Source organism: Uranotaenia lowii, chromosome 3 (assembly GCF_029784155.1).
Source record: "Uranotaenia lowii strain MFRU-FL chromosome 3, ASM2978415v1, whole genome shotgun sequence".
In the NCBI taxonomy this organism is placed as follows: Eukaryota; Metazoa; Arthropoda; class Insecta; order Diptera; family Culicidae; genus Uranotaenia; species Uranotaenia lowii.
In genome coordinates this window covers 16972305-16996820 of record NC_073693.1, presented here as the reverse complement: position 1 = coordinate 16996820, position 24516 = coordinate 16972305, and the positions used below count along the sequence as shown (strand labels likewise).

General features: G+C 30.2%; 1 protein-coding gene across 13 annotated transcripts in view; it reads right to left on the bottom strand.

Moving 5' to 3' along the window:
• Positions 1–24516, bottom strand: part of LOC129757875 (potassium voltage-gated channel subfamily H member 7-like) — a 505815-nt gene that overhangs the window by 94485 nt on the left and 386814 nt on the right. For 6 of the 13 annotated variants that reach the window (XM_055755232.1, XM_055755237.1, XM_055755236.1 and 3 more), the window contains 2 exons: positions 23948–24070; positions 1935–2178 (listed from right to left, as the gene is read on the bottom strand). In XM_055755232.1, coding sequence (XP_055611207.1) covers positions 1935–2178; positions 23948–24070 — 367 coding nt within the window. The remainder of the gene's footprint in view (positions 1–1934; positions 2179–23947; positions 24071–24516) is intronic. The other 7 variants (XM_055755238.1, XM_055755239.1, XM_055755245.1 and 4 more) reach the window with 2 other exon arrangements.

The following is a 24516-nucleotide window of genomic DNA, read 5'->3' as shown; positions in this document are numbered from 1 at the left end:
ATTTATTTGGATCTATGTACAATTTGAACGATCCTTGTCAATCATGGAGTAGCAACTACTGAAATGTACAGTTTATCTAAGCTCAAGCTCAACCTTAAACCTTGATCAATGACTAGAAGTGATGGTATACAGATATCCGGAACAATTCAAAATGATAAATTTTACTTTTAATTATAACTTTGATTATACAGTTTTGAGATTTCTGAGTACAAAATAACTTATTCCCAGCAGCGAAAGGATGGGCCATTAGACCGCTGCATGTTTTGTATGGAAATTCCAAATTTTCAAATTTGTACATCTCCCATAACTGTTTTTGGTTATTATTACTGCCGCAAAAAGCATCAAAAAAGTGGAAGTGATTCATTCAGTCCTAAATTAGCGCAACGCATCTTAGTTTGGTATGGAAATTTATATGGGATGACAAAATATTTCATTAAAAAATCACCAAAGATGTACTGAAAGTTCAAAAATATTTAACCATGATTCTTGCAGTACATTTCAAGTGAACAAACCATTAACCGAACTTTCACCTCAGAAAAGATATTTAACGTTATATAAGAAAAAAATAAAACATTTTTTTTTTAATTTAAGCGATTTTGACTGCAAATTTAAAATGATTTTGAACGGTAGGATGAAAATAAAAAATTCCCCAGAAATTGCTTTATACAGCCAATAAGTTTGCTGATTTATATAACCTTGACAAAACTTTTTCATGAAAATTTTAGCTCCTTCTCATGTTGGCATACAGTAAATAGGAAATAGGCTTAGGAATAGGCAAAACCAATAGTTAAAGCCAAACTTCAGTTCAAGCTGATTTGAATATTCTGGATGAATTTGAATGCAAAAATTTCTTCCTCCATACAAATTTCCATAAAAAATTGAAACGCGTTGCGCAAATTCAGGAATCAACTAAATCGTCTCAAGTTTTACAATGATGCTTGGTGATTATAAAGGCATCGAATAAACCTATGGGAGCATAATGTCAATTTTTGCAGCTGTGTAATATTTCATGGCTTAAAAGTACACCAAACAGTAACCGAATTTCTAAATTAATCTCACAACATCACTGACATTTTTCAAAATGCATAGAATTTCAGACGTTTTTAATGCATTGGTGTTGATGTAACCATTTGCATCGGCTATTTGATCAAAAAAACTTTAAACTCAATTAAAAAAACTAAGGGTGAGCTGCTCATTTACCCAGCAAGTTCCACCTAATAGACGATAATACGATTATCAGAAGAATATTTATCTTCTCGTACTTTCCGAACGTATGCAGAAAGGCCATCAAATTTTCATTATCGAAAACTGCCCAGAAGAACAAGCTCAACTTTTGGCAAAGTTTTCACCTCATGCTAATGAGAAGCCCCTATCGACTAACAAGCATTAGAGCATGCAACACACGATGGGAAATTTCATTGGTGCAGCTTATAGTTAAAATATTCGAAACTGTAACAGGTTGCTGCTTAAATAGGTTAGCAAATGGCAATGGTGTATGGTTGTTTATGGACCAAACAAAAACATTAAACTGGCTTCGAAACTTTCGGCTTGCTTTCAAAACTGATCCTCCAGTAGAAGACGTAAGTGAGTGGTTTAAATCGTTAAAAAAAACTTATGGCTCTCTACGTTCTTGCCCATGGAAATTGTGAAACTCAAAGGATAATCCTTTAATGTATCACGTGGATTGACCGAGTTCCATCGTTTAAGCTCCACTTTATTACCATTGTCGGATTGCCGTGATTGAGTTGAGTCATTCCATGATTGGTAGAAAAGTGATATCAATTAGTGTTTTCATAATTTATCGTCCAATTCAGCTCGATTGATTACTTTCGGCCAATTGAATCTGGCAGCTGTAGCCATCCCCAGACGGGCATCCGGAATGTTTCTCCCCGAGGACCCAGAAAACAAACAGAAACACTCACAAAACAACTCACCTATTAAATCAATTATCACAATTGGGTCGTCCGCGTATTTGCGATTCTTCCTTTGATTAAAGTCAGGTTCTCCCAGCAAAAATGCTGCTACGTACGGAGTAAATATTGCTGTATACATAACTAGTATTAATATTATCCAGTCCCACACCGCCTTGAACGGAGAGTAGTGCAGTATTGTCCATTTGTGGATCCGCGGACTCTGTAGTTTGTATTCCGGCAGGACGTCGGCTCCGAGCGACAGGACCTAGAGAGAGATGGGTTGGGGAAGAGAGAAGAGGAACAGAAAGATGTAAGATTAATTTTAAGCTGATGGTTTCGGGTTTCCCCAAGCTAAATTCGATAGGGCATGTCAAATGTAAATTTTTATCTTTTAGATGAATTAATACTTTTTTGAAGGGACTTCTCACATTGACACGCCCTAAGAAAAAAGCTACTTTTTATTAATCGAAAAAAAATGTGGAGCTCATTCATCGAGTTCAATTAGCAAACAAAACGTTCATTGATTGCTCATTCGCTTGGAAGAAAACTTTGATTGATGATGCAGTTTCCGATCGATTATTTTAAGTCGAGATATTATTAAAATTGCGAACGATTGAAATGTAGAAAAGTCAAAAATGTCAAAAATGTCAAAAATGTCAAAAATGTCAAAAATGTCAAAAATGTCAAAAATGTCAAAAATGTCAAAAATGTCAAAAATGTCAAAAATGTCAAAAATGTCAAAAATGTCAAAAATGTCAAAAATGTCAAAAATGTCAAAAATGACAAAAATGACAAAAATGTCAAAAATTACAAAAATGACAAAAATGACAAAAATGACAAAAATGACAAAAATGCCAAAAATTTCAAAAATGTCAAAAATGTCAAAAATTTCAAAAATTTCAAAAATTTCAAAAATTTCAAAAATTTCAAAAATTTCAAAAATGTCAAAAATGTCAAAAATGTTAAAAATGTCAAAAATGTCAAAAATGTCAAAAATGTCAAAAATGTCAAAAATGTCAAAAATGTCAAAAATGTCAAAAATGTCAAAAATGTCAAAAATGTCAAAAATGTCAAAAATGTCAAAAATGTCAAAAATGTCAAAAATGTCAAAAATGTCAAAAATGTCAAAAATGTCAAAAATGTCAAAAATGTCAAAAATGTCAAAAATGTCAAAAAATGTCAAAAATGTCAAAAATGTCAAAAATGTCAAAAATGTCAAAAATGTCAAAAATGTCAAAAATGTCAAAAATGTCAAAAATGTCAAAAATGTCAAAAATGTCAAAAATGTCAAAAATGTCAAAAATGTCAAAAATGTCAAAAATGTCAAAAATGTCAAAAATGTCAAAAATGTCAAAAATGTCAAAAATGTCAAAAATGTCAAAAATGTCAAAAATGTCAAAAATGTCAAAAATGTCAAAAATGTCAAAAATGTCAAAAATGTCAAAAATGTCAAAAATGTCAAAAATGTCAAAAATGTCAAAAATGTCAAAAATGTCAAAAATGTCAAAAATGTCAAAAATGTCAAAAATGTCAAAAATGTCAAAAATGTCAAAAATGTCAAAAATGTCAAAAATGTCAAAAATGTCAAAAATGTCAAAAATGTCAAAAATGTCAAAAATGTCAAAAATGTCAAAAATGTCAAAAATGTCAAAAATGTCAAAAATGTCAAAAATGTCAAAAATGTCAAAAATGTCAAAAATGTCAAAAATGTCAAAAATGTCAAAAATGTCAAAAATGTCAAAAATGTCAAAAATGTCAAAAATGTCTAAAATGTCAAAAATGTCAAAAATGTCAAAAATGTCAAAAATGTCAAAAATGTCAAAAATGTCAAAAATGTCAAAAATGTCAAAAATGTCAAAAATGTCAAAAATGTCAAAAATGTCAAAAATGTCAAAAATGTCAAAAATGTCAAAAATGTCAAAAATGTCAAAAATGTCAAAAATGTCAAAAATGTCAAAAATGTCAAAAATGTCAAAAATGTCAAAAATGTCAAAAATGTCAAAAATGTCAAAAATGTCAAAAATGTCAAAAATGTCAAAAATGTCAAAAATGTCAAAAATGTCAAAAATGTCAAAAATGTCAAAAATGTCAAAAATGTCAAAAATGTCAAAAATGTCAAAAATGTCAAAAATGTCAAAAATGTCAAAAATGTCAAAAATGTCAAAAATGTCAAAAATGTCAAAAATGTCAAAAATGTCAAAAATGTCAAAAATGTCAAAAATGTCAAAAATGTCAAAAATGTCAAAAATGTCAAAAATGTCAAAAATGTCAAAAATGTCAAAAATGTCAAAAATGTCAAAAATGTCAAAAATGTCAAAAATGTCAAAAATGTCAAAAATGTCAAAAATGTCAAAAATGACAAGAATGTCAAAAATGTCAAAAATGTCAAAAATGACAAGAATGTCAAAAAATGACAAAAATGACAAAAATGACAAAAATGACAAAAATGTCAAAAATGTCAAAAATGTCAAAAATGTCAAAAATGTCAAAAATGTCAAAAATGACAAAAATGTCAAAAATGTCAAAAATTACAAAAATGTCAAAAATTACAAAAATGACAAAAATGCCATAAATTTCAAAAATGCCAAAAATTTCAAAAATGTCAAAAATTTCAAAAATTTCAAAAATTTCAAAAATTTCAAAAATTTCAAAAATTTCAAAAATTTCAAAAATTTCAAAAATTTCAAAAATGTCAAAAATGTCAAAAATGTTAAAAATGTCAAAAATGTCAAAAATGTCAAAAATGTCAAAAATGTCAAAAATGTCAAAAATGTCAAAAATGTCAAAAATGTCAAAAATGTCAAAAATGTCAAAAATGTCAAAAATGTCAAAAATGTCAAAAATGTCAAAAATGTCAAAAATGTCAAAAATGTCAAAAATGTCAAAAATGTCAGAAATGTCAAAAATGTCAAAAATGTCAAAAATGTCAAAAATGTCAAAAATGTCAAAAATGTCAAAAATGTCAAAAATGTCAAAAATGTCAAAAATGTCAAAAATGTGACAAAAATGACAAAAATGACAAAAATGACAAAAATGACAAAAATGACAAAAATGACAAAAATGACAAAAATGACAAAAATGACAAAAATGACAAAAATGACAAAAATGACAAAAATGACAAAAATGACAAAAATGACAAAAATGACAAAAATGACAAAAATGACAAAAATGACAAAAATGACAAAAATGACAAAAATGACAAAAATGACAAAAATGACAAAAATGACAAAAATGACAAAAATGACAAAAATGACAAAAATGACAAAAATGACAAAAATGACAAAAATGACAAAAATGACAAAAATGACAAAAATGACAAAAATGACAAAAATGACAAAAATGACAAAAATGACAAAAATGACAAAAATGACAAAAATGACAAAAATGACAAAAATGACAAAAATGACAAAAATGACAAAAATGACAAAAATGACAAAAATGACAAAAATGACAAAAATGACAAAAATGACAAAAATGACAAAAATGACAAAAATGACAAAAATGACAAAAATGACAAAAATGACAAAAATGACAAAAATGACAAAAATGACAAAAATGACAAAAATGACAAAAATGACAAAAATGACAAAAATGACAAAAATGACAAAAATGACAAAAATGACAAAAATGACAAAAATGACAAAAATGACAAAAATGACAAAAATGACAAAAATGACAAAAATGACAAAAATGACAAAAATGACAAAAATGACAAAAATGACAAAAATGACAAAAATGACAAAAATGACAAAAATGACAAAAATGACAAAAATGACAAAAATGACAAAAATGACAAAAATGACAAAAATGACAAAAATGACAAAAATGACAAAAATGACAAAAATGACAAAAATGACAAAAATGACAAAAATGACAAAAATGACAAAAATGACAAAAATGACAAAAATGACAAAAATGACAAAAATGACAAAAATGACAAAAATGACAAAAATGACAAAAATGACAAAAATGACAAAAATGACAAAAATGACAAAAATGACAAAAATGACAAAAATGACAAAAATGACAAAAATGACAAAAATGACAAAAATGACAAAAATGACAAAAATGACAAAAATGACAAAAATGACAAAAATGACAAAAATGACAAAAATGACAAAAATGACAAAAATGACAAAAATGACAAAAATGACAAAAATGACAAAAATGACAAAAATGACAAAAATGACAAAAATGACAAAAATGACAAAAATGACAAAAATGACAAAAATGACAAAAATGACAAAAATGACAAAAATGACAAAAATGACAAAAATGACGAAAATGACAAAAATGACAAAAATGACAAAAATGACAAAAATGACAAAAATGACAAAAATGACAAAAATGACAAAAATGACAAAAATGACAAAAATGACAAAAATGACAAAAATGACAAAAATGACAAAAATGACAAAAATGACAAAAATGACAAAAATGACAAAAATGACAAAAATGACAAAAATGACAAAAATGACAAAAATGACAAAAATGACAAAAATGACAAAAATGACAAAAATGACAAAAATGACAAAAATGACAAAAATGACAAAAATTAGAAAAATGACAAAAATGACAAAAATTAGAAAAATGACAAAAATGACAAAAATGACAAAAATGACAAAAATGACAAAAATGACAAAAATGACAAAAATGACAAAAATGACAAAAATGACAAAAATGACAAAAATGACAAAAATGACAAAAATGACAAAAATGACAAAAATGACAAAAATGACAAAAATGACAAAAATGACAAAAATGACAAAAATGACAAAAATGACAAAAATGACAAAAATGACAAAAATGACAAAAATGACAAAAATGACAAAAATGACAAAAATGACAAAAATGACAAAAATGACAAAAATGACAAAAATGACAAAAATGACAAAAATGACAAAAATGACAAAAATGACAAAAATGACAAAAATGACAAAAATGACAAAAATGACAAAAATGACAAAAATGTCAAAAATGTCAAAAATGTCAAAAATGTCAAAAATGTCAAAAATGTCAAAAATGTCAAAAATGTCAAAAATGTCAAAAATGTCAAAAATGTCAAAAATGTCAAAAATGTCAAAAATGTCAAAAATGTCAAAAATGTCAAAAATGTCAAAAATGTCAAAAATGTCAAAAATGTCAAAAATGTCAAAAATGTCAAAAATGTCAAAAATGTCAAAAATGTCAAAAATGTCAAAAATGTCAAAAATGTCAAAAATGTCAAAAATGTCAAAAATGTCAAAAATGTCAAAAATGTCAAAAATGTCAAAAATGTCAAAAATGTCAAAAATGTCAAAAATGTCAAAAATGTCAAAAATGTCAAAAATGTCAAAAATGTCAAAAATGTCAAAAATGTCAAAAATGTCAAAAATGTCAAAAATGTCAAAAATGTCAAAAATGTCAAAAATGTCAAAAATGTCAAAAATGTCAAAAATGTCAAAAATGTCAAAAATGTCAAAAATGTCAAAAATGTCAAAAATGTCAAAAATGTCAAAAATGTCAAAAATGTCAAAAATGTCAAAAATGTCAAAAATGTCAAAAATGTCAAAAATGTCAAAAATGTCAAAAATGTCAAAAATGTCAAAAATGTCAAAAATGTCAAAAATGTCAAAAATGTCAAAAATGTCAAAAATGTCAAAAATGTCAAAAATGTCAAAAATGTCAAAAATGTCAAAAATGTCAAAAATGTCAAAAATGTCAAAAATGTCAAAAATGTCAAAAATGTCAAAAATGTCAAAAATGTCAAAAATGTCAAAAATGTCAAAAATGTCAAAAATGTCAAAAATGTCAAAAATGTCAAAAATGTCAAAAATGTCAAAAATGTCAAAAATGTCAAAAATGTCAAAAATGTCAAAAATGTCAAAAATGTCAAAAATGTCAAAAATGTCAAAAATGTCAAAAATGTCAAAAATGTCAAAAATGTCAAAAATGTTAAAAATGTCAAAAATGTCAAAAATGTCAAAAATGTCAAAAATGTCAAAAATGTCAAAAATGTCAAAAATGTCAAAAATGTCAAAAATGTCAAAAATGTCAAAAATGTCAAAAATGTCAAAAATGTCAAAAATGTCAGAAATGTCAAAAATGTCAAAAATGTCAAAAATGTCAAAAATGTCAAAAATGTCAAAAATGTCAAAAATGTCAAAAATGTCAAAATGTCAAAAATGTCAAAAATGTCAAAAATGTCAAAAATGTCAAAAATGTCAAAAATGTCAAAAATGTCAAAAATGTCAAAAATGTCAAAAATGACAAGAATGTCAAAAAATGACAAAAATGACAAAAATGACAAAAATGTCAAAAATGTCAAAAATGTCAAAAATGTCAAAAATGTCAAAAATGTCAAAAATGACAAAAATGTCAAAAATGTCAAAAATTACAAAAATGTCAAAAATTACAAAAATGACAAAAATGCCAAAAATTTCAAAAATGCCAAAAATTTCAAAAATGTCAAAAATTTCAAAAATGTCAAAAATTTCAAAAATTTCAAAAATTTCAAAAATTTCAAAAATTTCAAAAATTTCAAAAATTTCAAAAATTTCAAAAATTTCAAAAATTTCAAAAATGTTAAAAATGTCAAAAATGTCAAAAATGTCAAAAATGTCAAAAATGTCAAAAATGTCAAAAATGTCAAAAATGTCAAAAATGTCAAAAATGTCAAAAATGTCAAAAATGTCAAAAATGTCAAAAATGTCAAAAATGTCAAAAATGTCAAAAATGTCAAAAATGTCAAAAATGTCAAAAATGTCAAAAATGTCAAAAATGTCAAAAATGTCAAAAATGTCAAAAATGTCAAAAATGTCAAAAATGTCAAAAATGTCAAAAATGTCAAAAATGTCAAAAATGTCAAAAATGTCAAAAATGTCAAAAATGTCAAAAATGTCAAAAATGTCAAAAATGTCAAAAATGTCAAAAATGTCAAAAATGTCAAAAATGTCAAAAATGTCAAAAATGTCAAAAATGTCAAAAATGTCAAAAATGTCAAAAATGTCAAAAATGTCAAAAATGTCAAAAATGTCAAAAATGTCAAAAATGTTAAAAATGTCAAAAATGTCAAAAATGTCAAAAATGTCAAAAATGTCAAAAAAGTCAAAAAAGTCAAAAAAGTCAAAAATGTCAAAAAAGTCAAAAATGTCAAAAATGTCAAAAATGTCAAAAATGTCAAAAATGTCAAAAATGTCAAAAATGTCAAAAATGTCAAAAATGTCAAAAATGTCAAAAATGTCAAAAATGTCAAAAATGTCAAAAATGTCAAAAATGTCAAAAATGTCAAAAATGTCAAAAATGTCAAAAATGTCAAAAATGTCAAAAATGTCAAAAAAGTCAAAAATGTTAAAAATGTTAAAAATGTCAAAAATGTTAAAAATGTTAAAAATGTCAAAAATGTCAAAAATGTCAAAAATGTCAAAAATGTCAAAAATGACAAAAATGACAAAAATGACAAAAATGACAAAAATGACAAAAATGACAAAAATGACAAAAATGACAAAAATGACAAAAATGACAAAAATGACAAAAATGACAAAAATGACAAAAATGACAAAAATGACAAAAATGACAAAAATGACAAAAATGACAAAAATGACAAAAATGACAAAAATGACAAAAATGACAAAAATGACAAAAATGACAAAAATGACAAAAATGACAAAAATGACAAAAATGACAAAAATGACAAAAATGACAAAAATGACAAAAATGACAAAAATGACAAAAATGACAAAAATGACAAAAATGACAAAAATGACAAAAATGACAAAAATGACAAAAATGACAAAAATGACAAAAATGACAAAAATGACAAAAATGACAAAAATGACAAAAATGACAAAAATGACAAAAATGACAAAAATGACAAAAATGACAAAAATGACAAAAATGACAAAAATGACAAAAATGACAAAAATGACAAAAATGACAAAAATGACAAAAATGACAAAAATGACAAAAATGACAAAAATGACAAAAATGACAAAAATGACAAAAATGACAAAAATGACAAAAATGACAAAAATGACAAAAATGACAAAAATGACAAAAATGACAAAAATGACAAAAATGACAAAAATGACAAAAATGACAAAAATGACAAAAATGACAAAAATGACAAAAATGACAAAAATGACAAAAATGACAAAAATGACAAAAATGACAAAAATGACAAAAATGACAAAAATGACAAAAATGACAAAAATGACAAAAATGACAAAAATGACAAAAATGACAAAAATGACAAAAATGACAAAAATGACAAAAATGACAAAAATGACAAAAATGACAAAAATGACAAAAATGACAAAAATGACAAAAATGACAAAAATGACAAAAATGACAAAAATGACAAAAATGACAAAAATGACAAAAATGACAAAAATGACAAAAATGACAAAAATGACAAAAATGACAAAAATGACAAAAATGACAAAAATGACAAAAATGACAAAAATGACAAAAATGACAAAAATGACAAAAATGACAAAAATGACAAAAATGACAAAAATGACAAAAATGACAAAAATGACAAAAATGACAAAAATGACAAAAATGACAAAAATGACAAAAATGACAAAAATGACAAAAATGACAAAAATGACAAAAATGACAAAAATGACAAAAATGACAAAAATGACAAAAATGACAAAAATGACAAAAATGACAAAAATGACAAAAATGACAAAAATGACAAAAATGACAAAAATGACAAAAATGACAAAAATGACAAAAATGACAAAAATGACAAAAATGACAAAAATGACAAAAATGACAAAAATGACAAAAATGACAAAAATGACAAAAATGACAAAAATGACAAAAATGACAAAAATGACAAAAATGACAAAAATGACAAAAATGACAAAAATGACAAAAATGACAAAAATGACAAAAATGACAAAAATGACAAAAATGACAAAAATGACAAAAATGACAAAAATGACAAAAATGACAAAAATGACAAAAATGACAAAAATGACAAAAATGACAAAAATGACAAAAATGACAAAAATGACAAAAATGACAAAAATGACAAAAATGACAAAAATGACAAAAATGACAAAAATGACAAAAATGACAAAAATGACAAAAATGACAAAAATGACAAAAATGACAAAAATGACAAAAATGACAAAAATGACAAAAATGACAAAAATGACAAAAATGACAAAAATGACAAAAATGACAAAAATGACAAAAATGACAAAAATGACAAAAATGACAAAAATGACAAAAATGACAAAAATGACAAAAATGACAAAAATGACAAAAATGACAAAAATGACAAAAATGACAAAAATGACAAAAATGACAAAAATGACAAAAATGACAAAAATGACAAAAATGACAAAAATGACAAAAATGACAAAAATGACAAAAATGACAAAAATGACAAAAATGACAAAAATGACAAAAATGACAAAAATGACAAAAATGACAAAAATGACAAAAATGACAAAAATGACAAAAATGACAAAAATGACAAAAATGACAAAAATGACAAAAATGACAAAAATGACAAAAATGACAAAAATGACAAAAATGACAAAAATGACAAAAATGACAAAAATGACAAAAATGACAAAAATGACAAAAATGACAAAAATGACAAAAATGACAAAAATGACAAAAATGACAAAAATGACAAAAATGACAAAAATGACAAAAATGACAAAAATGACAAAAATGACAAAAATGACAAAAATGACAAAAATGACAAAAATGACAAAAATGACAAAAATGACAAAAATGACAAAAATGACAAAAATGACAAAAATGACAAAAATGACAAAAATGACAAAAATGACAAAAATGACAAAAATGACAAAAATGACAAAAATGACAAAAATGACAAAAATGACAAAAATGACAAAAATGACAAAAATGACAAAAATGACAAAAATGACAAAAATGACAAAAATGACAAAAATGACAAAAATGACAAAAATGACAAAAATGACAAAAATGACAAAAATGACAAAAATGACAAAAATGACAAAAATGACAAAAATGACAAAAATGACAAAAATGACAAAAATGACAAAAATGACAAAAATGACAAAAATGACAAAAATGACAAAAATGACAAAAATGACAAAAATGACAAAAATGACAAAAATGACAAAAATGACAAAAATGACAAAAATGACAAAAATGACAAAAATGACAAAAATGACAAAAATGACAAAAATGACAAAAATGACAAAAATGACAAAAATGACAAAAATGACAAAAATGACAAAAATGACAAAAATGACAAAAATGACAAAAATGACAAAAATGACAAAAATGACAAAAATGACAAAAATGACAAAAATGACAAAAATGACAAAAATGACAAACATGACAAAAATGACAAAAATGACAAAAATGACAAAAATGACAAAAATGACAAAAATGACAAAAATGACAAAAATGACAAAAATGACAAAAATGACAAAAATGACAAAAATGACAAAAATGACAAAAATGACAAAAATGACAAAAATGACAAAAATGACAAAAATGACAAAAATGACAAAAATGACAAAAATGACAAAAATGACAAAAATGACAAAAATGACAAAAATGACAAAAATGACAAAAATGTCAAAAATGTCAAAAATGACAAAAATGTCAAAAATGTCATAAGTGTTGTATGTTTATCTGAAATAATATTTCACTTAAAAGTTGATTATAGTTTTGTCAAGAGATTTATTTGTTTTCGTCGTACTGTCTTTGCAAAAAACTCTTCAATTGATACTTTTTTTACTTGACCAAATACATAATTCGCATCTTTCAAAACATAAAAAACAATTTTTTAAGTTTATTTTGGCAGCGTTACTCTGAAGCGCTTGGCGAACAATTCCGAGCCCTCTGATCTTAACTCACCGTTGAATGCTGTTGTTTTCCCGTGGAAAGAAGCTCGTTAAGCTACATATTTCAAAGGTCTCACCGGATTACATAGCTAGGAGAATCCTTCCAAGGAAAGATGCTCGATTGCCGTGGGATGGAAGGAAAAGTTGCCTTAGTTTAATTTTTCTTTTTCTCCATTCTTTCTCCGCTGTCGATTGCAATGCAATAAATTTATTGGCATTACGGTTCAGCTTTTCTTCCCGATTAAAAACTTTTAGAATCGTTCCCGCATACCAGATAATGTGGGTCATCAAGGGGTTGGGTTGAAATTCTTTTGAAAAAAAAAATTATAAAAAAATCAGGGATTATTTACTAGAAAAATTAACTAGTATTCTAACGAAATTAGAATAAAGCTTCTCATCAAGGACGTATTTCAAAAAGCAGAAAACTGTGCAGACGCAGCAGTTTCAGCTTTCCCCTAGCACTGTTTTGATGGTAGGTCAAGTGCTTTGCTCACTCTGCCTCTACTCTATTTAGTCACCGAGCAGAAGATTCACAAATAATCACCGGCACAACTCACTGGAAGGTACCAAGCTCCATGGAAAATACCGGAAGCGACCAAAACGAGCAACGAGAACCTGCCGCCACCCATGTAGCTAGCATTAAATAACAATTAGACTTCGATCGATGCTGCAGATGCAGCAAGGATAGAAATGAGCAGGGTTGCCAAATTTTTGAATCTGAAATTTCAACCTTAGTTCTGATGATGAATGTTGATTCTGATTTCTGAGTTCTGTGTTTTGAGTTTTCAGTTCTGAGATCTGAGTTTTGAGTTTTCAGATTTCAGTTCTGAGTTCCGCGTTCTAAGTTCTTAGTTCTTAGTTCTTAGTTCTTAGTTCTTAGTTCTTAGTTCTTAGTTCTTAGTTCTTAGTTCTTAGTTCTTAGTTCTTAGTTCTTAGTTCTTAGTTCTTAGTTCTTAGTTCTTAGCTCTTAGTTCTTAGTTCTTAGTTCTTAGTTCTTAGTTCTTAGTTCTTAGTTCTTAGTTCTTAGTTCTTAGTTCTTAGTTCTTAGTTCTTAGTTCTTAGTTCTTAGTTCTTAGTTCTTAGTTCTTAGTTCTTAGTTCTTAGTTCTTAGTTCTCGGAATAAGGATTCTGATTATTATGTTGTGTTATGATTCTGAGTTCTAAACTGAAAATTGATTCTGAGTTCCCATTTTAAATTCAAAATTTATCATATGACTTCAAGCCTTATTCAACCAGCAACACTGGCCAATTTTCCCCTATCTACCGATCGGGGCGCCCTATCGAACCGGTCAAATGGCAATAAATTGCCAAGTACTTGGGAGTAAGCGACATTCCGGTGAGGGCTAGATCCAAAGTGAGCACACGAAGGAGCAGCAGTGGAAGAAAAAAGAAGAACACAGAATTCAGGCAACCGGAAAAGTTGGCTTGACATAATTGCATGGCAGCGGATAATTAATGATTTCCGGGAAATGCATGGCCCGGGCATAATGGGATGAAAATTGGATTTTTTGTCGATGTTGTCTTTGCTGTTGCTGTTATTTAACATGAGATCATCGCCGCGCCGAGTAGGTGTTTAATTGTGGTTTACTTTCATGAGTGGCATCGAATTGATAATTCTTTTTCTGTTTGCGAAAGAGATAATCAATACATTTTTACCGAAAAAAGCCAGCAACAGGTTGCGGGACACATTCCAATGAAACATCATTTACTGCATAATTGATGGTCAAGCGACGAAAAATGTGGTCGATCGGATTCCTGGAATGGTTTGTTTGAAGTTTCTGAATGGAGTGAATTATTAACGGCTTGATGGGTATTTGAAACAAGCTACTTTTCAGACGCCCTTTAACAGTGGGATTTAATTTTTTCTTCATATATTAAATTTAAGATTAGCACTTTTCATCCAAAGATTGAATAGTTATAGAGGTATCTAATTAATGAAACCTTGACAGTTTTCACTATATTTGGATTATTTTACGGTCAAACATGAAAAAATATCATATTCTACATCTCCACCGCCTGAAAGTGAGTTGAAAGAAATAAGTTTGAAAGGTATATAATCTGATAATTGTATTTTTTAAAGGCGAGTTTTTATCCCAAATTTATATTTCAAACCTTCACAACAAACTGAATAAATCAGGATTCCAGAAAAGATGTGAGTATCTATCTTCAAAAAATATCAACTCTTCATATTTTTAATGATTCAAAGTGAAAATAAATTAAAATCATTTTGAAATCAAATTTTAAAAAAATTCGAAAAAAACACAGGATTTCTGAACATTGTAAATCAAGTACACTCTAAGAACTGCTGATTTTAAGGTTGCCAGAGATTCGAGCCAGGTGAATCCGAGCCTATTTATCTTAAAACCTGGCAAAATCAAGGCATTCGATTCCGGAACAGCAGCAGCACAGCGGTACAGCATCAAACTTCTGCTGCCACGAGCGAAACCAAAACAGTTTGTTTCGGTTCCTATTGCTATGTTCAATTCGCAATCGAGAACAATAGATTAATGATTGCTGATGACAGGTGATGATGATAAACGCGGTATAAATGTTTACATCCTCACACGGTTAAGCGAGACAACACAAATTGGGTTCGTGGTAACACAACAGTGTTGCCAGATATTCTGGGTAAGAATATCAAAGTACTCATCGAGAAATGAGTACTTTCCCGGTTAGGGAATATAAGATGTGGAAGAGACAATTAGCTATCGCTAATTAATATAGTTGTAATCTAATGACCTCATAGACGAAACATGAATAAAGTAAACTCTATTCCACCACTGAAACCTGCGTTTTCAACAATTTTAAAAAAATTCAACCCATAATTCAAGCAATATCTTGGAAAATTTCGGCCAAATCAGAGATATTTTCAGTAACAATCAAGAATAAAATCCGGGCAAGTCTGGGTAAAACTGGGCATTCCGGGCAACTGGGCTTTGTTTCTACTTTAACCACTCCCACTCCCAACTGCTCCCAAAAATTTTCGTTTTTCAGGGTTCTGGATCTGCTTCTAAAGATGCTCCACGTTCTCCATGTTCTACCATAAGGTTGCCAGATTGTCCTATTTTATCCGGTTTTGCCGGGATATTTAGTACAGATTTAGATTAAAATCCGATCTGGTGTGGTTGCCCGGATTTCATTGAAAAAAGCCCGGATTTATTCACTTTTTTTGCCAAAACAAAAAAAAAAAAAACAAATTGTGTTGTAAAAATTTTTATTTATGCGTACAAAACGAAATATTTTGATCAATTTTATAATAATAATCATGAGAAGTTTTTTGAAAGTGTAAAATACGATTTGAAAGCTGCTGAATCATGATGAAAAAAAAATTAGTGTTTTTTTCTTGATTTGTATTGAGAAGTTCCGTTGTTTTGACCAAAGCGCTGAGGTGGTCTAGTGGATAGGCTGGCGCGAATCTGGTAACCCAGGCGTACTTGGTTAGAAGCTCTAGAAGAAATTCGAAGGCCAAGCCACACAGACTTAGGCAGGACCTAGCTACCGATGGGGGACCAATACATACATACATAAAAGAAGTTGTTTTGACCAAAATTGCTCGGATTTGCCCGGATTTTTGGTCGTCAATCTTGAACTCAAATGTCCAGATTTCGCCGAGTTTTGATATAACCTCATTTCACCAGCTGGATAAATTCTGAGGCGTGTAGGGTATTTCACAGTAGTCACTGTCGTAGGGGAACAGTCCGGCCCAACCAAATTGCCAGGGTTTCACTGAAAAATGCCCGGATTCATTAATTTTTTTGCACTTAAACAAAAAAAAAAACACATTGTGATGTAAGTTTTTTTTATGTATGTCTCCAAAACGAAATTTTTTGGGAAAGTTTTATAAGAAAAAATCAAGTTTTTTTTGGAAACTTTTAATACGGTTTAAAATCTTTCGATGAGTTTTGATAAATTTTTTTTTTCTTTTCAGTATTTTGTCTTGATTTTTGTTGAGCAATTTGTGTATTTTGACCAAATTTGCCCGGATATTGCCCAGATTTTTGGTCCCGGATTTGGCCAGGTTATTATATAAAATAGCCCGGATTTGTCCGGCCTGGATACGTGCTGAAAAAAAAAACTGGCAACCTTAGTCTGATACCTTAATCGGAAGGCTCAATTCACGACCAAAAGCTGCAGGTCGTGATATAAGACGTTCAAATAATCTATTTGGAGCATTGTCGATTTGAGAAACTCCATGCTTTAGGATCCACAGGCCTCGGTGTACGGTCAGTTGTATGTTACAACACAATGTGTGGAAATGATATATCTTTCTTCCCCTCTTCTTAGTGATAAACAGTGACCCAAAATTGTCGTCAAGAACATTGTTTTCGTGCAAGCCGAAATAATTTATGAATTTATCGGAAGAAAAGTATCTACTTTTGTACTTGGAAGGTTAAAATCGACTGAAAAAATTATAACTGTAACATGTTATTTGAAATTTTATTCGGCACGGAAATGATCGGCTGTAAACGAAAATTCAAGTATGGTTTTCAAAACAAAACTAGCATTTCATTCATACAAACCTCTGAATTAATATTTTCTCAAGAGAACTTTATTTAAAATTCTGAAAAAAAAATCTGGTGTGAGTATAAAACTCCAACCAAACTTGCAGGACTTCAGTTCCCGGAGAACTTAAAGTTTCTAAAATGACCTATATGGTTTCCAACTATGTCTAAGCTCAATTTTGAAACAAACCTGCTCTTTCCGGATGACGTTTAAACAGCTGATTTCTGTTTGGTGTTGTTGTTTACAGTTTAACGTAAACCGTTGTGTATCTTGAGCTTCAGTTTTTATAATTTTCGTGAAAATAAGAAGAATTTGCCCGGAAAAGCCCGAAAATATTGCACTCAAATGGTGTACTATCCCCAACATTTTGCTGAATCAGTTGGCGAAAATGGAAGACGTAAGCATTGGAGCGGTCTGGATTGCGATTTGGAATTATGGAGAGAAAAGCAGTTTTGTGGACAAAAAAAATCTGGTGGACAAAACTTTGGACCGGGAAGTCATGCGTGCTTACGCCAATCAGAAAACTGCCTCAGTTCAGGATGTGGCCAAACACGTGGATCCCCTCCCAGTACTGTCTATCGTAGCAACGTAAGATTAGGTCTAAAGACATCCCAGCTAACATGAATTCGTCATAGAAATGATAATCAAAATCGGATATGGAGACATTTTCAAGAACCATTGAAAACACGTTGGTATTGAGTGATTTTCAATCACTCATTTATGACAAGCTTTGCCCAAAAAAGTTGAATCGAATAGCAGTTTAGTCGATTCGTAAATATGTCTCCAAAAAGTTGAGAATATGCTAATTCGACATTAACGATTTGAGCTATCTCAAAGTGAACATATTTACGATAATCTTCCCTCGTAAATTATACGATGATCTGCTGTGTGGAGAATTGACGACTAAACCTATTGCAAGTTTGATAACAAAACGCTTCCGGGTGAACAGTAAATAGTGATGGAAGAGTTTTCTTGTGCTGGAAAATTTTACTATTCGAACGAGCCCCGAAAACAGATCATATGGATTAACATCGAGGAAAGAACGCTTCGATTTGCATCAAGGAAAAACCGTCATCTAATCCGAAGAATCCCGAAACCAGTTTGTTCAGGAATATTTGAGAAATGTTGCCTTGCAAGCCTAAAAGCTTTTTTCTGTTCCTTTTTGTAGGTGAAATTATATAAGTTGTATTGCACTGGTTTTTAAATGCTTTCAGAAAAACATTAAAATCATAAACGGAACGTCAACATATTTTTGATAGCAAAATCTAGAACTGATTTAAATCTTTAAATGTTAGATTATCAAATATGCTTCGTTTTATAATTGATTTCCTTTGGACCCTTATAAAAGGATCTGCTTTAAATTTTTTAAATCAATCAGGTGTTAGAAACTGCGTTTGACTCATGATACTGTAAAATCTATAAATTATCAAAATAGTTATTTCAATATTATACTAACAATTTATTGTTTCGAAATTTAAATTCGAGTTCTAAATCAAGATTTGAAAATTAAATTCAATAGCAGGATTGAGGATACGAATGCTCCCAAAATTAAAATTTTCGAAATAAATTTATCAAATGATTGAAAATTTTCGTTTGAAAATTGATGATCAGCATAACTGTTCTGAGATTTAAAGGTTGAAAGATATTTCAGTTGATAAAAAATGGAAATGATGCATTTTGAACAAAAGCTATTGATTGTGACTTTTTAATCTAGCTGTACTCTCTGTTTTTTTGATAGGAAACATTCAAATACAAAAATGACCATTAAGTAAACGGTTTATAAATTTTTTAGACCGAGAATCAATTAGATCAGTTAAATAAGTTTAAAGTTTCATAACATAAAAAAGATTTTTGTGGATTAACGGAATAAGTATAATTTAAATTATGATTCACTACGTGGAGCTTGTGGTTTTCGCATTTTTATGTAAATTAAATGTATTGTTGTTCCTTTTCTCCAGCACGAGTTGTACACTTTTTCGATACTGTTTTCGGTGTTGAAAAGTTCTCTTTTTAGCACTGAAATTCAACAAAAAGTGTTTAAACTCCTTTTTTAAATAAACTCCTGGTGAAAAATTTATAAATAAATATTTCTCTTAATTTTTGAAATGAAACCTCGTTATCATAGAAACCATTTATAAAGAATCTTGAAAAGTTCAAATCAAATATATATTTTTTACTGCTTCCTTTTAATACTCGTGTCCATTTTTCCCAAACATTCACTGTGACCACTTTCGATATTAATTACAGTACACGGGGGTAACTTCGATGATTTTTTTTATTCATTATTGAATATTTTGAAAAGGGTTGCTTCATGGTAAAACCTTTAAGTTTTAAAACCCTTATTAAAGAAAAGAATGTTAAATACCATCATTGATTGCAGGATATTTAAAAAAAGATGAAATTTTACATTCAACAACCCTTTTGCTTCTAAATACTTTGGTTTTATGTATAAACTTTTGAGATGGAACCAATTAAGTGACCTCCAATGGGACTTTCGCGGAAATTAAATAATTCCATCCCCCCAAGATTCAAGCACCAGATTCTCTGGCAGACTCCTCCATCATCTAAGATTGGTATTTTATTTGGCGTTTCGGGTGAGCCCGTTCCTTAATGTTATTTTCATTCATTCTTGTGAGGTCGTGCGAATTGTGAGGTTTTAACGGGTTGGATACCCAACACACAACCCCATTCTTATTTTTTTTTCAGTAATTTTCAAAGTTATGTATTTCATGTTCTTTAAACAAGTTAGTTTTATTTCAATCATATCTTTTATTTCTTTTCAAGTTAACAGTTCATTTTACTTGTAAAAAGATGCAAATTTTTTTGAATTGCATCCTAGACTTAAACTCAAGAATTGAAGAATTTGGAAGAATTTCAGAGCATAATTTGTAATTTTTTTAAATATCCATACGTCACAGCATCTTCTAAAATTGTCTTTAGGGATCATCCATAAATGACGTAGCTTTTTTTTGAGTTTTTATACCCCCCCTCCTCCCTCGTAGCATTTCGTCACAAAGTCATAGACCCCCCCTAGATAATAACGTAGCTTTAATAAACCCCCCACCATTTTTTAAAATCGGTTTTTAATTTAATCGCTCAGACCGAAACCATCAATCACTTCTTCTTTTTTGCCTCTCTCGTGTTGGGCGTTGATCGTGGCGACGGCGGCATGCGGCAACAGACTTGACGTTTTCGTCCGAATGAGAGGGAGAGAATAGAAAATCTACAACTGTATGCGTATGTATGGAAAACGCACAACCAAGGGGCGAGTGAAAGTGAAAATTACTCAAAACAATTTTGATTTTTTTTACGATATAAAATTAAGGCTACGTAGCTTTACTTGAACCCCTACCCCCTCCCCCCCCTCTCGTCACACATCGTCATACAAAGTCAACCCCCCCCCCTCTCCCCCAAATGCTACGTCATTTATGGATGTTCCCTTATTCGATTCAATATTTCTTTCAGATGTAACAGTGTCTCGCTGAATTTCGAATTAAACAGGTTTCACATATGTTTTTGGTGTCAATTTATTTTTGAAATATTATCGATATTTGTCTTCATTAAGTTCAAAGCAAAATGCATCAAATAATTATGAATGATAAAAGAATCAAAGTTTATTCATTCGTTATTTTACAGTTCCTTTATTTCTTCACGATATTTGATAATTTTTGTCGCCATTAAACTTGATAAACTCATACCTTCTTATGAATTGAAAGCTTCCAATAGGAACTAATAGGAGTTATGGGAAGAAAAAGAATGTTTATGGTTCACCGTAACACTAGTCAAAAGTGTTTCCCAATCGGCTCCTTTTACCCCACTCACTACCAAAATTATTATGCTAGGATGCAGAGGTAACCTCGGTCCCAAAGTACAAAATAAATGTTTCATCCCTTTCTCTTTTTTCTAATCTTTCTTTTTACTACTAGGACGAGGCGGGCGCCGTTATTGACGTTCAAAGAGAAAGAGCATCAGTTTTGTGCAGTGTGAATGAGCTGTCAATTTTCAATTCATTTGACCTCCGAACTAAATTGATGGCCTCGGTCAATCACAAAGTAGCAACCATTGTTAACGTACCAGCTAGCCCACGAAACTTGCGTGAAAAATTGCGATAACCTTATTGAACCAATTTTTGTATTTTGGCTGGGCCACCAGATGTCTCCAAACACACAGGAGAACTGTCAAAACAAAACATAGAAAAAAATATCAAAGTTTTGGTCAGGTCGTATGCGGTATTTGTCTTGTTTCAAGAATATTGCTATTGAAGTTTCGTAACACATTCGTCATGTTATTGTGTTAAAACTTAAACACTATTTCGTTTCAATTTGCTGACGTACTAAATTTTGAACAATTAAATGCAAAAGTGATTCTTGAAAGTAATCCGCTTCGAGATGAGTAGAACCAGTGCTGCTTGATGAGACTAGTCGCCAAGAATGTTCCTATTTTACTGAACATTGCCGATACATCATCTGACTCCAATAATCGTTCTAGAAATGCGAAAACTTATTTTAAAGCTGTTAATTAATTATTTTGACCGTCCGAGTAGTGGAAAAATGTAGGAAGTGAAATTCTGTCCAGTAACTCTAATTGTATACTTTGTAACATTTGAACAGCGCAACAGATGGCACTGCATGCTTCAAGTCAATTTTCATCGTATTTTTTGATGATAGCATTTGAAATTTTACACACTTTTCTGAAGATTTTTTGTTAAAGTTGATACGTCTGTTTTCTGTGCTTGTTCTACCGAACCACACCAACGATGGTGGAGTTCGAGATGTCTAATTTGTCATATCAAATTATTAAAAAAAATTGATAATATAATTTTATGTTCAAATACGTCATTAAGAACAATATTAAAGCATTTCGGGGTCAACAATTCAAGGTGGATGTAAGTAGTCAAATAAGCTAAGCTAAGCTTAAGTTCGGGATGGCCAAAGAGTTGACGAGACGTATACATCAATTATCACCGAAAAATTAGGTAAATAGGCAATTTTTTTTTTTTTTTTTTTTGTTTCGATTATAGTCGTTTTACCATCTTTATGGCATTCGCGACTTTATCAACGTTACAGTTGGCAGATCGTTATTGAGAAACTATCCGGTACAACTGTGTTCGATGTTTACTCTTGGGCTCGAACTCGCGGACATCGGCTCAGGAGACAACAGACTTGCCAACTGAGCTATATCACAAGCCCAATAAATAGGCAATGATTTGGCAAAAATACAGCAATTTTGCGTCCGAGAGCGCCGGAGGCGTCGCCTGCTGCCCATAATTACCCAGCACTGTTTTGGTCGGATTTGGCATCAATTCACTACACAAAAGACACGATGACTTGGTACAAATCCAACAAAGTTCAGATCGTACCGAAGGAGATGAATCTGCTAAATTATCCTCGAACGAGACCGATTGAAACTTGTTGTGCCAGTACCCAATAGTATTCGAGAAAACGTGTGAAGCCTGCAAATTCTATCGAAAACTTCGCAAAACACTGAAAAAAAGTGTCTAAAATCATTGCAAATCGGTCTGTGCTGAAGCTTATGAGCAGTTTCCGATCAAAAATTCGATCATTGGCTTACGATTGACTGGAATGTAACTTTTTATAGATTTACTGTAAGAGAAGACTATAGAGAACATAAAAGTGAAAAAAAATGTTACTAAATTGTATGTGAGGACATAATATTGTTCATAAACGATTGCAAGATAAAAAGTCAGTAGAATATGTCGAGGCACAAAATTACAGTTTTATGGAAGGTACAATTGCATATTTAAATTTTTTTAATCACTTGTAATACAAGGCTGCGCTAGGACGAATGTCTTTAGGCAGAAGGCATTTTATAAAAAAAATGTCATAATAGACATTTGCATCAGAATAACTACTATAAATCCGACTTAGCATTGTTATACACGCAACTGCGCTTAACGCATAACGTCAAGCCGTCACGTCGTCGTCGTCGACCGCATATCTCGATACAATTCGTTTTAATGATTGCTCATTGTTGTGGGTGTTTGCATTCCAATGGGTCCTGTCAGACAAGTTCAGTCTGTCAACTTGTCTGACGATCCCGGGGATGATGATGCTTTCCGCAAGCTACAAAGGCTGTTATGAAATTTTCTCGTTAGTCTCGTTAGTTCCCCGGAATCGCAATGGTGAAAAGCTCATCATAACAACTACAAAATCAACGCTATGCATCTCTGTGGATCGGAAAGCAAATTTATTGGATATTCCGGTGAAATTTTGTTGGCTCCCCCTTAGCCGGGAAAACCTTTTGACAAATAAGTGCACTCTCATTCCATTCGGTTTGTCAATGTTATTGTGTGATTGCTGTTAGGAAGTCTGACGCTCATTCGTTGAGTATCACTTCGGTTTATTTTTCGATGGGAATCAATTTAATTATGCCGGAATTCACGGAGAACACATGCTGTTTTGAATATAAATTGGGTTTGGCGAAAAAGTGGAAACCAGAATGAGCAATTGTAAGTTATTTTGTTGGTAAGAGTGAAGTTATAAAAAATTTAAAAAAAAATGAAAGACATATTGATTCAAATTCAAAACGCTTCCATACAAGGTTGAATACAAGTTTGTACCATTGAAGTTGTAAAGCAATTAATTAAGTCGAAATTAATGGAACGATTCTTCCGATCAACGGAAGAACCGATTGTCGTTTAATTGAATATCTGAACATATTTACCTTATCCCCGCTCAGCCCGTTCAGGTTCAGATTCGAGTGGGTGGAGATGTGATTCTCCACCTTGACCTGACTCTTTTTGGCATCGGAGCTGAGCCGGACGCTGGACCACTTTTCCTGCGCCTGCTAACAGCCGCAGCAGCAGCAGCAGCAGCAACAACCGCAACAACAGCCGCAAAAGAGAGGCACCCAAAAAAAATGGGACGCACAAAAAACAAACAAGACAAACGGTTTTAGTTGCAGGGCACTTCCACGTTTCAGAAAAACACAACACAGTTCGGTATTTTGCGGAAAGTTTTGCTCTCGCAGCTGCCGTCACAATATGGTTTGTTAGTTCGTTTTATTTTTCTACCCAAAAGGGTCTGACGGAATCGAGGGAGGATTTCGTAGGGTTGGGATTACAAATATATACACATTCAGACATACACCTTCTAACATCCCATCGCGAAACACTCGCTAAAACTGACGGACGAACGGATGGATGAATGAAGAGGATGATGAAATCGGTGGTGATTCTGTGCTGATGGCATGACTGGAAGGCAACCAACCATTTCCGTGTTGTTCCTTTCGAG